Source organism: Zasmidium cellare (genome assembly GCF_010093935.1).
Source record: "Zasmidium cellare ATCC 36951 unplaced genomic scaffold M409scaffold_21, whole genome shotgun sequence".
NCBI classification, from domain to species: Eukaryota; Fungi; Ascomycota; class Dothideomycetes; order Mycosphaerellales; family Mycosphaerellaceae; genus Zasmidium; species Zasmidium cellare.
Window position 1 is genome coordinate 635,797 of NW_022986965.1, and position 16,265 is coordinate 652,061.

At 53.8% G+C, this 16,265-nt stretch overlaps 3 protein-coding genes across 3 annotated transcripts; 2 read left to right on the forward strand and 1 right to left on the reverse strand.

Moving 5' to 3' along the window:
• Nucleotides 1-166: 166 nt before the first annotated feature.
• Nucleotides 167-1,736, forward strand: M409DRAFT_24133 (uncharacterized protein; the record flags this gene model as incomplete). Its single annotated transcript, XM_033807103.1, has 2 exons — nucleotides 167-1,376; nucleotides 1,435-1,736. 2 exons carry the CDS (start codon nucleotides 167-169, stop codon nucleotides 1,734-1,736), a joined length of 1,512 nt encoding a protein of 503 aa, XP_033666736.1.
• Nucleotides 1,737-5,455: 3,719 nt separating this feature from the next.
• On the forward strand, nucleotides 5,456-12,454 carry M409DRAFT_67163 (uncharacterized protein; the record flags this gene model as incomplete). Its single annotated transcript, XM_033817286.1, has 2 exons — nucleotides 5,456-6,404; nucleotides 6,513-12,454. The coding sequence occupies 2 exons, from the start codon at nucleotides 5,456-5,458 to the stop codon at nucleotides 12,452-12,454; spliced, it is 6,891 nt and encodes a 2,296-aa protein (XP_033666737.1).
• Nucleotides 12,455-13,390: 936 nt separating this feature from the next.
• Nucleotides 13,391-15,666, reverse strand: M409DRAFT_55706 (uncharacterized protein; the record flags this gene model as incomplete). Its single annotated transcript, XM_033813075.1, has 3 exons — nucleotides 13,391-14,621; nucleotides 14,674-15,348; nucleotides 15,398-15,666. The coding sequence occupies 3 exons, from the start codon at nucleotides 15,664-15,666 to the stop codon at nucleotides 13,391-13,393; spliced, it is 2,175 nt and encodes a 724-aa protein (XP_033666738.1).
• Nucleotides 15,667-16,265: the final 599 nt, after the last annotated feature.

Sequence of the window (16,265 nt, forward strand, 5' to 3'; positions counted from 1 at the left end):
CGTGACGTCGAGGCGCAGGTCGAGAGCTGTCAAGCTTGCGACACCAATTGGATCTGCATGAGAATGACAGAGTGGCGGTGCAAAATGTCGACGATGAGGTAGGTCCACGCAGCATCTCTCTCCTGCTATTTCTTCCTTCTGTACACCTACAATCCAGCGCAACGCCATGTCGTCCTATTTCAACCTCTCCTCCTACGCGCGCGCGAAGAAGAACAAAGATGATCTGGAGAAGACGAATCCTCAAGAGCCGGTCCTGAAGGATGACGACGAGAAGTTCTTGGAAAAGCACATGTCGCAGGACAACGCCGTAGAGAACGCGAAAAGCGCCGAGCCGACGAAGATCACCGAAGATGGCGAAGAGAAGCCCGCGACAGACGAGGAGAAGCAAGCTGCCAGCGAGGGCGACCAGGTCGTGCCCGAGACCCAGCCAGAGCCGCCCGTGAGCCCAGCCACGAAGGAAAAGAGGAAGAAGGACAATCGCTTTGAGCTACCAAGCCAGGAAGAAGCAGAGGCAGCTACGAGAAGCTGGAATAATCAAGTCAAGCTGGACGATAAGGGCAATGCATCTGGAGAGAAGAAGACGTGGGCTTCATACCTGCCGTCGATGAAGCCCAGCCCCGGCAAGAAACCAGAGGACAGCGAACAGAAGACGGAGGGGCAAGGCGATCAACGTACTTGGACGCAATACGCCTCCTCCTACGTTCCTTCGTCGTACCCATCTCTCCCCAACTGGGCGAGACCGCGCGACAAGGATAGCCAGCCTGAGCCCGTCTACAACGAAGATGGTACTATCAACGAGGAGAAGACGAAAGAAAAGCAAGAAAAGGAAGTCTCAGTCCTCCTCGATAACCTCAACATGTCCGCCATCAACAACCGCGTCTTCGCCTTCAGCGCCGAAACGCAAAAGTTCTACGAGCGCTTCGCCCAAGTCCTCAAGGATACCATGAACGGTGTGCCAACTGCGTATGAGGACATGGATAAATTGATGCGGGAGGCGGGACCGACGCTTGAAAAGCAGTTCAACAGCATGCCTCCGTTCGTGCAAACGCTCGTCAAGAGCTTGCCTAGCAAGTTAGGGACGGTCGTGGGTCCTGAGATTTTGGCTGCTGCCGCTGCAGAGAAGCCTGATGACGAGATGAAGAGGAGAATGGAGACAGCAAGTAAAGGCGAGAAATTCGTTGAGGCCAGCAGTAAGGCGGCGGATGCCAAGGGTGGCGACGCAAACAAGAAGAAGAGAAAGATCCCGGGTGTTAAGAGCCTGGTGAGCAAGCAGGGTGCTGTTGCCGGGATCTTAAGGAATACAGTGAACTTCCTGACTACCAGGTTCCCGTTCCTGGCGAGCACGACGAATGTTGTCATGTCGTTGGCGGTGTTCAGTAAGTTGTTCGGACTGATTCTCTTCTCGCAAGGAGATTGTGCTAACAATACATGCAGTCCTAATGTTCGTCTTCTGGTACTGCCACAAGCGCGGCCGAGAGATCCGTCTCGCAAAAACCGCCGAGGGTGAAGCGCAAGAAGGCGAAGTCAAAGAAGTCGGCGAGGAAGAAGAAAACGATGATGATGATGACGGCGACGACATTGAAGTCGAATACACCGACGAAGAAGCCGGCGAAGAAGAGGCAGCTGCCGAGGAAATCGCCGAGGGCGTTGCACAGGATCTCCAAGAGACATTGCAGCAATCGCAGCCAGCTGAGGTTCCTCTGCCTGGTAGCAGCCAGGGCAAGGAGGCGGCGTAGAAGCGACGCGAGGATTACGTGGGTTTCAGAAGAATGATATGATGCGATGATGAGGACGAGAATCGAGGCCTGTATACAGCGGATGGCGTTGTGGATGATGAGATACCTGTAATGACCCTGTTGAGATAGTAACGTAGCGTAGATACCCCCTTTCGTTTAGATTCGATGAGTCGCTTTTCTTCTATGAGTGTATGTCCTCCTTGAGCAGCCAAACTTGTTCCTACAGATGCGTCTGTGATCGTCCTTGCCAATACACGCAGCGTGTGCTGTCCGGGAGAAATGGATCGTTTCGGCTTGCATCTCTTCTTCAGCATTCGGTCAGGTACATGAGGGGTAGAAATGTCTCAATCTTGTTGGTTGGGACGTCGTTCGTGCCTCCGAAAAGCAGAAGTGAATGCTGTTCATTCATCGAAGTACCGTGAGATCGAAGATTCAGGGGTCTTATGCTGACAAGAACTGGATGTTGCACGCCAGCAATCAACGATATCAGCTTAGCGAGGCACCGTTGGGGAAAGCAGCGAACTCAAGGACTTGAGCTGTTTTGTGGTGCTTGTCGTTGCAATGAATGCGACTTGACGAGGCTGGAAGTCACCATCATACCACCTTTTTCTGATGTACGAGTTCAACGACAAGGACGCCATTGGAGCTGGCGATTATTCGAACGTGGGCGCGACGTCTGATATTTTAGGGGTTGTCAGTTTGGATGGGTCTTTTGCACAGGTTGCTCCTTTTCCTGTTCGGTCTTCTTCTCGGTTGACACGACGCAATTTCTTGCCTTGATGGCCCCAGGCACACGATTGCTTTGCTTCGACCGGCTGGTGAACGTGGAACGTTCAATGCAAGACGGGCAACGCATGATGGGTATCGCCTGTTTCTGGCGTCTTGTTCTTGTCCTGGGGTTCGTCTGCCGAGCTGTTATTGTCCGAGACTGATGAGCGTCGTAAGATCTGAGTCCATGCTGTCGGGCTGTCGTTCGAACGTATCGTGGGATCGAAGTTCCTAAACGCGACTGGTAGCTCATCAGTCGACCAACAAGACACAGACGGATGATATGTCCTCGTCGACGCGAACATTTGTCTCGATGGAAGAACAATCCCGCTCCTCTCCCGATGTCTGAGATGGCTTCCTGGGGACCACCTCGGTGAGTTGAGCTTGTTCTTAGAGAAACCGCTCCGTAAGGCTGCAAGTGCAGCAGATTATCCACACCGCTGCGTTTGGCTTCCCTCCGTGCCTCCGTTCTCCAAACGTATTAGTCCTCTCAAACAACATTAAACTCTTCCACCACTATGCATTCGCACATGCATTGACATCTTAGGGGTTTCCTGGTGGTGCCCGTTGGGCCTAACTTGTACCTCTTGGCACATACGGGGCTGGCTTTAGCGCTCTGCACAAGCGGCACATAGGGGCAGATCTTCATCAGCCTCACGCTATCACGCTATGATCTTGCGGAACTCACACGCTAGAGAAGTGCCGTGGTTGGAACTTGGTGCATTCCGTCCCGTCGTGGCTGTTTTCAGAAGGGTGCCCGAGATCTAGAGGCCGCCCTGTTCTTATTTGGCTGGATTAGTTATCCGAAAGTTGCAAAGCTTGAGTTTCAGGGTGGGTTTGTGCTTTGGTGGACGGGACATCAATGTTTGGAGAGCAATTAGATCTTGCAGAATGCATATCGGTCACCGGTCAGTGTTGTTGATGGTCTTCGCCATTTCGAGGATCTTCGCCGGGGTTTGTTTCAGATACCTGGTGGTGAACAGCCATGTGAGAATGGCTAGATCGATGCGGCCTCAACAGGAAGGTATATGAACAGGTTGGCGATGTCTCAAGCGTCTGTCTCTTGCGGTTCAACGTACTCCTCTCTACTTTGACCAAACGTCGACTCGAATAATCCTTGGCCAAGATGCAGCTCCTTCCCAGCGGCTGGCACATCCCTCACAGTGCTCAACAGTGCAAGGCACTCAACACCACTGTCCAATGCGACTGGTCCCTCTATACCAATGCCACCGGCCTGACCGAAGACCAAAAGCTCAAGCCGAACCCCGAGATCACGGGGACGCTGGTCAGTCGAATGTCGTCGACGAATGGCCCTCTCGACTGACGTTCACAGATCTTCAAATCGTTCTTCGCAACAGCTATTGCCTCACTGTTGTTAGCCGTCTTCCTCTGTTATGACAAGATCATGCTTCACAAAGCCAGGGAGAGCAACCACCGCTACTGGCTCAAGTTGGTCCACACTGTCGAGACACTGCTCCATACCTTCAGCGACCAGCAGCTTGTCGCTGCACTGTCCCTCCTCTTCACCCTAAACGATCAGTCTTGCACAATTTCGGCTTACGACTACAGCGTCGTCTGCTCGATGTTGTTGATGAGCAGTGCCGTGCATCTCAGTTCTCTGATCAACATTACGGACTTCATCTCCAAGGGCCGACGAGTCGCCATCACCCGCATTCTGCCCATCGTCCTTCAGATCGTCCTGACAGGGATCGTCTTCTCAGCACGCAAATCGAGCCATTTCCCACACGAGGCACAGTCCCTGGCCATCATGCCAGCAGCCTGCTTCGAGAACATGAACGCACAGAGCTGGCTTGGCTTGGGGGACCTGGTCGACTTCGCAGGCAATGTCACGACCAACACTACCTTCACTGCAACCAATACGACTGGCAACGGCACGGACACTCTATCGCATCGCATCGAGTTCCTGACCGGGAACAACGCAGGCTTGGCCGAGTACATCGTACTCGTGATCTGCATCCTTCTGGCTGGCGTGACCATCCTCGTGGAATGGCTCGTCCAGAACCAGTGGCAAAAGCATGTAGGCTGGGGCTCGATCGCGGTATCTATCATCAGCACCATCGTGGGGATCGTCCTCACAGGTTACACATACTCGCACTACCATACCGAGTCGGCCCACATGAAGACGCCGGAGCTTTACCAGGTGGACGATCCGACGCCTTTGACCTTCTCGCAGGTCCTGCCTTGGGCGTTGCTGGCGAGTAGCTTTATTCCGGCGGTTAATGCGATGGCTGGTCAGTTTCTTGTCCGAAAGGACTGGATCTTTTTGTATGTGAGCTGATTTCTGGCCAACAGGGTCGCTTCCTGAGAAGAGCCGTCGATTCGTGAACAAAGCAACGGCGGCGGGCGAGTCGCCATTTGAACGTATGGATAAAGTTGGTACTGTCGTGGGCGATCGAGAGCTGCCAGATTGGCGGTCATAAAGACGAGGAACACACTGGTGGAAGAGTTGTCGACGCCGCAGCTGGCTGGCTATTGTGCTGTGACCAGGCCCTCCTTCGAGATGCCTGGTCTTGGTGAATCTGAAGCGGTAGTGGAGAACACGTTGGAAAGAGTGTATAGAGAGTGACTTCGACTGAAGAGACGTCCTGGAATTCAACAGATGATGGTCTTAGCAGGAATGAGCTTACCTGCTCCAGATTTATTCAACTCTAGATGTACATACTGAGTCGAGAGATGGGTTGAGAGTTTGGTGTGTCTGTTAGAGTTTATGCTACTCCTGAATTGATATCGAATTAAGTTGCAAGTCACGTGCCAGCTTCTGCACCACGGGTCGTCCCTGCTTGGCAGAAGGGCAACGTCTGTGCATCTTTGGATGTGCCTCGAGAAACGACGACTGCACTTTCACCTCCACCACCGCCGCTTCCCGTATCCAACAACCCGACTCACTCTCACCCGACGGACGCAGCTGCCCCAATGTTCGCGCCGTATCGATGAGCCGCCCTTTCACCTCTCCTCCTCCACCCGACGTCCACCCCGCCAGAGGCACAAGACCATCACAACAAGCTGCCAGAAACAGCTCCAGCGACCACCAAGCCTCCCGTCGCGCCGGGCTGACTCCCATTTCTACCTCCAGCGCTATCCACAATTCTTTCGCCGCTGCGAATCGCCCGGCCCAGTCGCCCACCGGCGCAAGCTCGAACTACATCTCAGCGGCCGCCAATCGCCAGATTACCAGTCGACAGTCTTCCACATCGTCAGCGAGCTCCTTCGTTTCGCCGCCTGGCTCTGTGGGACCCCTAGGCAATCGTTCTCGCAACGCTACGGCTGCTGGAAGTCCGCGTCTTGCTGCTTCTATCGCAAGCTTGTCGTCTGCTGGCATTGGCAGCGCAGGGGGAGGTACCTCGCGCCTGGCACGACACTCGCCCTCGCTTTCTCTATCGAACAGCGCTGGATCTCCAGCATCACCGACCGGCACACACAGCGCCAGTGGCTCGTCCAGTCAACTGACGAGCCTGGTCCTTACCCAGTTGAACATCCTCCTGAGCACAATCAAGGAGGACACTGACCGTGCAAAGTGGGAGACTCAGGCGGAGAAAATCAGACGCCTGGTCAATGGTAGCGGCATGGAAGTCTCCACGACGTACTTCAGACGGCTGCTCCAGAGCAATGCGTCCACAATCTTTCCCGGCGCGCCGCGTGCGCCGGCGGGGCAAGAGAACGCTGGGAGCTATCAGCTGCTGTTAGAAGAGATGCAGAAACTTGCCAAAGACCCGCAGCAGGCAGACAAGATTGCGCAGTCACTTGACACATCTGAAGGCGACCTGTTCCGCGATTTCGACCTGGCGACATTCGTTGAACATTTCCGACTGGATCCAATCTCCAAGACAACGCTAGTACTTGCGTGCAGAGCAGTGACCAAGGCGGATCTGCGTTCCAAAGGTGAGAGAAAGACAACCATGCACACTCCCGTTCCTGCCCCGCCAAATCGCGAATGTTTGCATGTGCACCTGCAGTAGCCAAGACTAACTTTATCGTTTCACTTCACAGCCGATGCCATCTTAACCGCCAACTTCATCTCCAATTTCTTCAACACACTCGCCAACCCTCAAGTCACCGACCCTGACAGCGAACCATCACCGCTCGTACTCGCATCGATTGTCGAACATCTCATCCAAGATCCTCCACAGAGCTGGGGAGAAGAGCAGCGCGATAGTCTATTCTACGCCATTCGATTACGATACAACAACCTACGGTCGCGGGTTCCACCTGCGATCGAGGCAGCCATGGTGCTGGACGACCTACTTTCAGGCAATGACTCGCGTCTCGCAAACCACCTCCAGCGGGCAGGTCCACGAAGCACTGCCAGTCTTGAAGCCTGCAAGCAGACACTGAGTGGAGTTGATCTCCGCGACTTCACTTACCTGCAAATTGCATGTGCGCTCTTGTACACTGTGATTGCGGGTGGTGGCGAGCTCTACGATCCGCACGTGCTAGTGGAAGGCATTCGACAACATCGATCTGGACGTCAGATTGATTGGACGGACGTCGTGGTGCAAGGATTCGACAGGGAACACCTGAGAGTGACGAAGAAGCAGTTCCTGACCCTGTACAACGCCCTGTTGCCTCTTGCAAGAGAGTATTCGAATTTTGACATTCAAGGGCTGTGGGGTGGTTCATGGCAACACGCAGAGACGCAGTTGAGCTTTGTGGTGGCTTTCTTGCAGACCACTTCAGAAGAGCTGGATGTCATGCAAATACCGAACCTCAGGCAAGCATTCGACTTGACTGACTTCGCCACAGCTTCGGATAGCGTGCGGGCTTTTGCTGAACAGGCAATCAAGCACCCACTTGTGTCACGAGATGCGACAGAGGCACTCTTCACTATGATCTTCAGATCGCAGGAGACCTACAACCTCGCTCAACATCTTGGAATACCCGATAGCGTCATCAACCAGAACATGACGATATTCGTGTGCGCAGCGTCCGCCGTACCAAAACCCTGGGCGCCGCTGCAAGACCAAGCACTGAAGCAGCTGTTCTATCCATTCCTCACCAAGCTCCACGACAACTACGATTTTGTCATGCACGCGGTGTGGCAGCACGACAAGCAGTGGACTGCGAGCAGAATGGTAGAGTTCTACGGCCAAGATCAGATGCTGCTGCCATTCATCTTCGAGCACGGAAAGGAGCACGGCTGGCTTGAGCCGCTCTTCCACATTACCAATCAGATGGCTGTCGACCTCGTCACCTATGCTTTCGGCAAAGGCGAGAGTGATCTTGAGCAATGGGCCCAACAGCACATTGGCATCATGGGTCCACATCAATTCGCCGGCGCATGTGCCGAGTTTCTTAAGCGGAAGATGGACGATGAGGCCAAAGTCCAGCGTGAGGGTAGTGCACCATCGACTGCGCCTCTTACGATCAAGACTGTACATGCCTTGCTCCTACTCATTGTCGATAACACCCCTGATGACTCGATGGGCCCGCTGTATAGGCAATGTTTGCAGCTTTACCCACGGCTCTTCAATTACGGACAGGATGAGAAGCGAGACGCGATCATTGACTCAAATGGAATTGCACCAAATGGCCAACATCGCCACAGCCTACTGGACAATGCGACGAGAGACATGGAAGAGCGTTATAAGGAGATGTACGGAGGCTCTACGAATCCCGACAACTTGGTGACGGAGCTCAATCGACTCGAAGTTTCAGAAGATCCTGCCGAGCAAGACTTGTTCGCTGCCATGCTGTTTGGGTTGTTCGAGGAATACAATTGCTTCGGCGAGTATCCGAACGAGGCTTTGGCTACCACAGCCGTCCTTTTTGGCGGCTTGGTGTCATACCACGTACTCCATGGCATTGCCGAACAAGCGGCAATCTTCATGATATTCGAAGCGGTCTCCGAGTACGGTCCTGAGGATCCAATGTACCGATTCGGTTTGCAGGCCCTCATCCATGTGCTTCCTCGTCTCAAGGAGTGGCCACACCTGGCGCAGCGCATTCTGCAGACCCCAAGCTTGCAAAACACTCAGGCTATCGGCGCCGCAGAAGCTGCGTTGAAGGAAGCTTCGCCGCAGGACCCACTCACGCTCAACGGAGATGGCATCAACGGCATCACAAATGGTGTCGTCGATGAAGAATTTTCCGCAGTGTCTGAGCCTCCTCCTTTCACGGCTATCCAGGTCGATCCACCGATCCGAGAGAACTTCTATGAGGACCCAGACGAAGACACCTCGGACAAGGTCATGTTCGTCCTCAACAACGTCTCGAAGCGAAATCTGGAAGAGAAATTCAAGGAGATCGATGGTGCCCTCGACGAGAAGTATCACCAGTGGTTCGCCCATTACCTGGTTGACGAGCTGGCAAAGTCGCAGCCAAACTTTCAGGGCCTCTACCTCAATGTACTGGAAAAGTTCGACAAGAAGATGTTGTGGGCGGAAGTCCTTCGTGAGACGTACCAGAGCTGTCAAAAGATGTTGAATGCTCAGTCGACCATGGACAACCAACACGAACGGGCGACTCTCAAAAACTTGGCTGTCTGGCTGGGATCAATTACACTGGCACGGAATCAGCCAATCCTACACCGCAACTTGTCGTTCAAGGACCTGCTGTTGGAGGGCTACGACACCCAGCGACTGCTGGTAGCCATTCCCTTCGCGTGCAAGACCCTTTCACAAGCTGCACATTCGAAAGTGTTCAAGCCTCCAAATCCGTGGATATTGGAGTTGCTCGGCCTGATGAGCGAGCTCTATCACTGCATGGAGCTCAAGCTGAACATGAAGTTCGAGATTGAGATGCTTTGTCGCGAATTCCAAGTCGAGATTAAGAACATCGAGCCAGCAGATATCATTCGCTCGAGACCTCTTGTGGATCACAGTATGCTCCAAAGCTACGTTCCCGACGGCGGACCAGACGCCTTTGGCGATATGGCCCTCATGGGCTTGTCTAAACGTGGACCCAATGAGCGCTTCTCGCCTGAAGCTGTCATACAGGCAGTGCCGGATATGGGAAGCATGCTTCAGATTCCTCAGGCAGCCGGAAATCTCTCTCAACAGCAACTGCGCAGTATCTTCGTCAATGCCGCTCAACAAGCCATCTATGAGATCATTGCTCCAGTGGTTGAAAGATCTGTCACAATCGCCGCCATCTCGACAGCAGAGCTCATTCAAAAGGACTTCATCACTGAGGGCGAGGAGGCCAAGGTTCGCAACTCTGCGCATACCATGGTGAAGTCGCTCTCTGGCAGCCTTGCCCTGGTCACATGCAAGGAGCCACTCAGGATGAGCATCACCAACAACATCCGCCTCCTTGCCCGCGCTCTGCCAGAACAGCTTCCAGAAGGCCAGATACTGATGTTTGTCAACGACAACATTGACACGGTGTGCAGTCTTGTTGAAGGCGCCGCTGAAGATCATTCATTGGCCGAGATCGACTTGCAACTCGAGCAAGCGATAAACGATCGGAGGCTGCACAACGAACAGAGACCCAACAAGCCGTTTGCTCAGACACCGGTCAGTCGATGGTCGACTCTCATCCCCGAGCCCTTCAGACAAGACCAGAATGGCCTCAACAGACAACAGCTTAGCCTTTACGAGGAGTTTGGACGACAGGCACGCATAGCCCCAGCGGCCCACGCCAACAACGTGTCCCAAGACAGTAATCGCCAGTTGCCTGACGTACTGTCAGAGGGTTACCTGCCGAGTCTTCCTACCCCCGCAGAGGCGCCCGCCATGCCACGTCCGACCCAGCAGCAGCGCCTACCAAGCGTTGCTACTCAAAACCACCACCAGGTCAACGGCTACATCGACCAGAACAGTCTTGGACAGAGAATTGCCGAACTTATCGAAGAGCTTCAGCAGACTTCGCGAGAAGCCAAAGAGGAGCACATCAGCGAGATCGGTGAAGGTGCAGCCATTCGCCGTGTCTATGGCCAGCTGGTGCACCTAATCGAGAGCACGCCACAGCAAGACACGCTTGCCCTTCTCTCAGGTCAACAATGTTTGAGCGTGATCTACACGACCGCGCAGAAGCGGTTGGAGATCGAGGTGTTCGTACGCTTGCTCATGCAGCTCTGTCGCATGTCAGTGCCAGCGGGTAGACACCTCACCATGCAACTTGCGACATCTGATGACGATCGCATGTATAACGCAGCAGCCGCTGTCTCGCTCGTTAACGAAGGTCTGATGGATCTCCAGCAGGTCGATAGCCAGATCTCGAGAGCGATTAAGCAGCGCCGTGTGGTTGTCCTCCCCTTCTTGAAAGACATTCTCGAGGAGCTTCTCTTGGGCGAGACGCCAATCTCCTTCCGTGCCGACTTTGTGCTCACATACGAAGCTCTTGCATACTGGCTACAAGAAGAGCCGGGCCTTGAGCTTGGAAGAGAGATCATGTCCAAGCTCCAGCTACCAGCCAGCCAGATCAACGGCATGCCCAGCCCAGAGGCCGAGTCCAACAAGCATGATCAGCTCGAATACGTCTTCGAGGAATGGGTCAGACTTCAGAGGAAGGACCTCCCCGAGCATTCCCACCTCGCTTTCGTGCAGCAGCTCCATTCGAAGCGCATAATCTCTGAACCGCAAGAGGCTATGACCTTCTTTCGAACCGCCACCGAGATGTCCTACAACGAGTTCGAGCGGATTAGCAGCATCCCATATGGCACTCCGAGCCAAGCCTTCATCCACGCAGACTCGCTCGCGAAGCTGATTGTGCTTTTGATCCTGAACCAGAGCCCTGTCGACGAGGATGCGCAGATGGCCAAGCCATCGAAATCGCTGGAGGCGCTGCTTCGCTTGATCGTCCTCATCATGTCTGATCATCACAACAAGCAGCGAGAACGCTGGAACCCAAGAGTCTACTACCGCCTTTTCTCGTCGATGCTTTGCGAACTCCACGATCGCCGTCATTTGCTGGCTCCACAGCAGCACCACAACGTCCACAAAGTCTTCGCTCAAGCGCTGCTCGTACTGCAGCCGCGATACTTGCCTGGCTTCCAATTTCCGTGGCTTGCTCTTCTGGGCCATCGACTCTTCGTACCCGCCTGCTTAGCTGGCGCTGGCCGTTCCAGCGGCGCCTGGGACATGTACTCGAGGCTTTTGACGGTGCTCTTCCAGAACTTGACCGAGTTGTTGTCAATTCCGGACTCGCCGCCCGCGGTCCAAGACTTCTACCGCGGTGTGATGCGTTTCTTCACCATGCTTCATCACGACTACCCCGAGTTCTTGATCGAGAACCACATGCAGCTGAACGCAAGCATTCCAGTGCAGTGTCTTCAGCTACAGAACATCGTCAACAGCGCTGCCAGCCGTGCCGTTTTCAACGACCAGCCGGACCCATTCACACCTGGATTGAAGATCAACAGACTTGAGCAAGTGCGCCAGGCACCAGCTGTGCATTCCGACGTTGGCAACGTCCTCAACGAGGCAGGCATCAAAGCTGTCGTTGAGCATGTCTGCAGTGGTAGCGACTTGAGCGAGCAAGACTTCAGCTACCTCCTGGCGGCTGTGGACCGCGAGGATGGTCAGATCAGCCCGATCTTGCACAATGCTCTCATCCTCTACATCGGCATGCATGCTACGTCGGCATCTTCCGTCTTCTCGTCTGCAGCGGCTCCAGCTCGCCTCCTCGAGCGCCTACTCAGAGAAAGCCGCCCCGAAGCACGATTCCACCATGTCTCGGCCATGGTCAACCAGGTGCGCTACGTCAACGCTCACACGCACTACTTCTCGACGGCGCTGCAGCACATGTTCAGTGTCGGATCACAGCAGATGCAGGAGCAGATCATGCGTGTGCTGTGCGAGCGGCTGATGGTACCCCGACCGCATCCTTGGGGTCTGATCGTCATCATGCTGGAGCTCGTCAAGAATCAGACCTACGACATCTGGGGTCTGCCTTGGATGAAGACGGCGCCGCAAGTGGAAAGCATGCTCACGAACCTCGCACAGAGCCAAGAGCACCGTCTCACCCGAAGCCCGATGGGCGCGATGATGTAGAACGAGCCGCCACGTCGGGTTACACCACGGCCGCCTCCTGGGATTGTGAAGCCGGATCTCCTTTCACCTCTGGTTGGCGGATGAGATCACAATCGACATTTGACTCTCCATTCTACCTGCAACCAACCAAACAGCACCGGATAATGCAGATACTCTCTTTTCCACATGCGACTTTATTCTATTCGCTCGGGGGCGTTGGCTGCGGTTAAGGGCAAAAAAGAACGAAATCGTGACGAAGCTACCAACGAACCTGTGATTACCCCCCAAAAGTTCAACCAGCGACTGGCGTTTTTTCGATGATCTGGAATTACGGGGACAGAACGGCGATGAGAATTCTGAAGTGAAGCGGCAGCAGGATGTACCAAGAAGATGATGCTTTCTGTGACTCTGACTGAAAGCATTTGGGTGGAGTGCGAAACCGGTTTTGGTTGGGATTTTTCTTTCTGTGTCTTCTGATGTGCCCTTTTGCGTGAATGCGGGCACGATGGGACGAAGATGAAGATGGATGACTCTTCTTCTGCCTGCCTCTGTGACTACTTGAGGGGGCGGATGATGTGCGTGTGTACTGTAGAATAGAGCATAGGGGTGGTGTGAATGCATAGTGAGGTGTAATGACTTTGGAAGAGATTCGCGTCATGTCATGTCATTTCGTTTCATGTCATTTCATGGTTCTCGTAGGCTATTGATGTTCTAGCTGTCGTCTTGAATCAACTCCAGGCTGTTCTCTTTGGCAGAGTACAGATGTGTGTGTTTGTATCATGTCGTCGAAAAGTTGTTGGGTGTCGTGATGTGATCAGAAGCAATCTCAATCATCGCTCCAGCTACTGCAGTGCAGCAAGGATCGAATTCAATGTTCGTGAAGCCTTTTTGAGTCGTATCACGGCGCGCATCCCGTGGTGTTGTGTACATCCAGCACCACAGTCGGCCTCCATTCTATCACAAATGAAGCCAATCACTGACTGCCTCGGGGAGTGGTTCTACTGGTCCCTCGGCAGCCTCGTTTGGGTTGCCATTTGACAGAGGCTGCTGCTCGGCCTTCATTCCATCCGTCATTGTGCTGTCCGGCTTGATCTTCTCGATGTTGGTCGTCTCTGGCTCCGTCTTGTAGAGGTCCGTCATCTTCTCTCGCTCGTGCTTCTCCGGTATCGCCGTGTCGGGCTCTTCCACCTTCTCCGTGCCTGCCATCTCGGTGTCGATGTTGCTTGGCTTCGCGTTCGAAGTTGCCAAGTCCTGTGCCTTCAAGCTCTCCGCCGCCCTCTTCTCTGCTGCTGCCGCGGCCATCTCTCTTGCCGTCTTCTCTAATGCCGGATTTTCTGCTTCGATGTTTTCTGCCTCGATCTGCTCGAGCTTAGCGTTCTCCGGCTCCAGCAGGCCCATCGTCTCCAACTGAGTCTGCTCTGCCTCAGTCCTCTTCGAACCCATCTGCCCTTCCGCTGACATTCCCGCTGGAATATTCTTTGCCTGGAAAGTGGCCGCCTCAATCTTCATAGGGGCCATTGGCCCCGTCAACCCCTCCGCCGCCGCGGTCTTCTCAGCCTCCTCCCTGTCCGCTGCCGCCTTCTCTCCTTCCATCCTCTGCACGACCTTCCCAAACACCACCTCTGCAAGCCCATGCTCCGTGATCAACTTGTGGATCGGCTCACTGAACTTCGGACACAAATCCCAGAAATCCCACCCAACATGATCAATAATCCACTCCCGCATGAACTTCTCAACTTTCGTGCCGCCGTTTGGGGACGTGACGCTGAGGATCTCCCTCGCGACAGGAGGGATCGCGACAATTGGCAACGGGTGGAGTCTGCAGAGCTTCTGTTGGATGATCTCTTGGAGATACTCGTGCTGGATCTTGGTGGCTGCGACGAAGGCTTGGCTGAGAATCTGCGCGGATCGCGTTTTCTCGATCGCGGAGATGGAGTCGCCGTTGGTGGATGGGGTGATGTGGGGAACGATTTTGCCGGTGTGGAGATAGTCGTATATGGAGAGGAACTGTTGCTCGGTGAGGGCTTGATCGATGGCCCTGGGGTCTTTGCGGAGGTCGATGATGTGTTCTTTGGTGATGTTGTTGAATGTTTCACGCTGGTGGAGGTAGAAGCAGTTGTCAAGGGCTGTCAGAGGGATGATGATGCCGGAGCGGTTGGAGCTGATGAGGACGCGGCACATGTTTGGACTATAGAACAGGTTAATTTTCAGTGGTATGTTCAAGGATAAAGTAGACGTACCCCACCTGTGGTGGAGCATGTCGTTGCTCGCGCTTGATAAATGATGGGGACTTCTGGTGACGAGCCTTGTCATCGCCGGTCTTTGGCATAAACAAGCCGTTGCTTCCATCCACATCCGTGTCGTCGTCGATGTCGACGTCGTGATGCCTAGCTCTTTGAGCCCGAGCGACCACTTGACTATACATAGTCGACCCTGCCTTTCTGCTCGGAGATTCTGTGCCCTCGTCATGACAGCCTCCAAACAAGTGAGCATACTCCAGGCCAAACATGTTTCTGTTGCTCTTCTTCCTCGAGGACGTTGGCGTCGGATATCCCTTAGACTCCGTTGAGTGACCCTTTTCGCCCGTGGCACGTCGCTTGCGGCTTCCGGACGAGAAGCTGTCTTCATCAGAGCGACGTCGTTTTGGTGTCGATTGGCTCTTCTTGCGAGACTCCTGTGCGTTTCTCTCTGCTTCGAGCTTGCGCACCTGCGAATTCCGACTGATGTAGTTGTGCCAATACTCGGCACCTAAAAATGCCGGCGCATCCTGACGAAATGCTTTCTGTCGTTGCTTCTCTACTTTTGTAGAATCATCGTCTGTGGCCAGGATTTCTGGCTGATCGAACTTTTTCGCGCTTGCAAGATAGTCGCGGTTTGGGTCGTACTCTCGAATGGTTTGCGTCGACACCCAGATGCTGTAATACGTCAGTCCGCTATCCAGATTTTGACATACTAAATCCTTACTACTTGTGTCTTCCAAGAAGGATGGCTGGTAACTCATGAGGACCACGACGACTTGCGATGAATCTGGCCGGTGCTCCATCTACGTCACAAACCATGGCCGGCCAGAGGGCTCCATTGTATGTAATCAACCATGTGCTGCCCTCTGTGACTGGAGCTGGATGATTGGGTCTTGAAGGAGTCTTGGAAACCAGAGCGATATCATCTCCGAGCTGGTGGAACACATGGTGAGAGTTCATGAGGGCTTCGACAGAGAAGTTCGAGCCGGCCATCTTCTATATTGTGAGAGGGAGGATGATTCAGGAATAATCGTATCCGTCGGTGATCATCTGAGGCCTATAGTGGTCGGTGGGTGGCTTGAAAGAGCAGCTTGTGACCAGGTCTCGTCACCAACCGTTCAATGATGAAAGGGGGCGGATGTGACAAGTGCCTTTGGCACTCCGGTGTCTCGTCCGGCTTTTGCACAAGCCCTCGAGAGTCAAAAGCTGTTTGATGTGAGGAGATAGTTGCTTGCTAGTCGTTTGACCAAGAGGGTGAGGAAGTTGAAGATGTCAAGGTGGAAGAAAGTGTTGAAAAGAGATTCCGGATGAAATATAAAGGGAGCATATTGCTTGCTGGGGTAGTCGCGATGGCGCAACTTTCATGTGATCTTCCTCACTCGAGATTGCCTAGTCTCATCTAAAAGGCTTGTGGCATCGCTATACGTGCCAGGTCCAGCAGCATTGAAGATACAATTTCAGGAGCAGACTGGATAGCCTTCACATCCGAAATATCTGTCAGCCTCACTGAGACGATTGTAATCAATCGATATGATGATCGAGATTTGGTTTTTGCATAACACATGCTTCAATGAGATGATGTGATGGGTGCT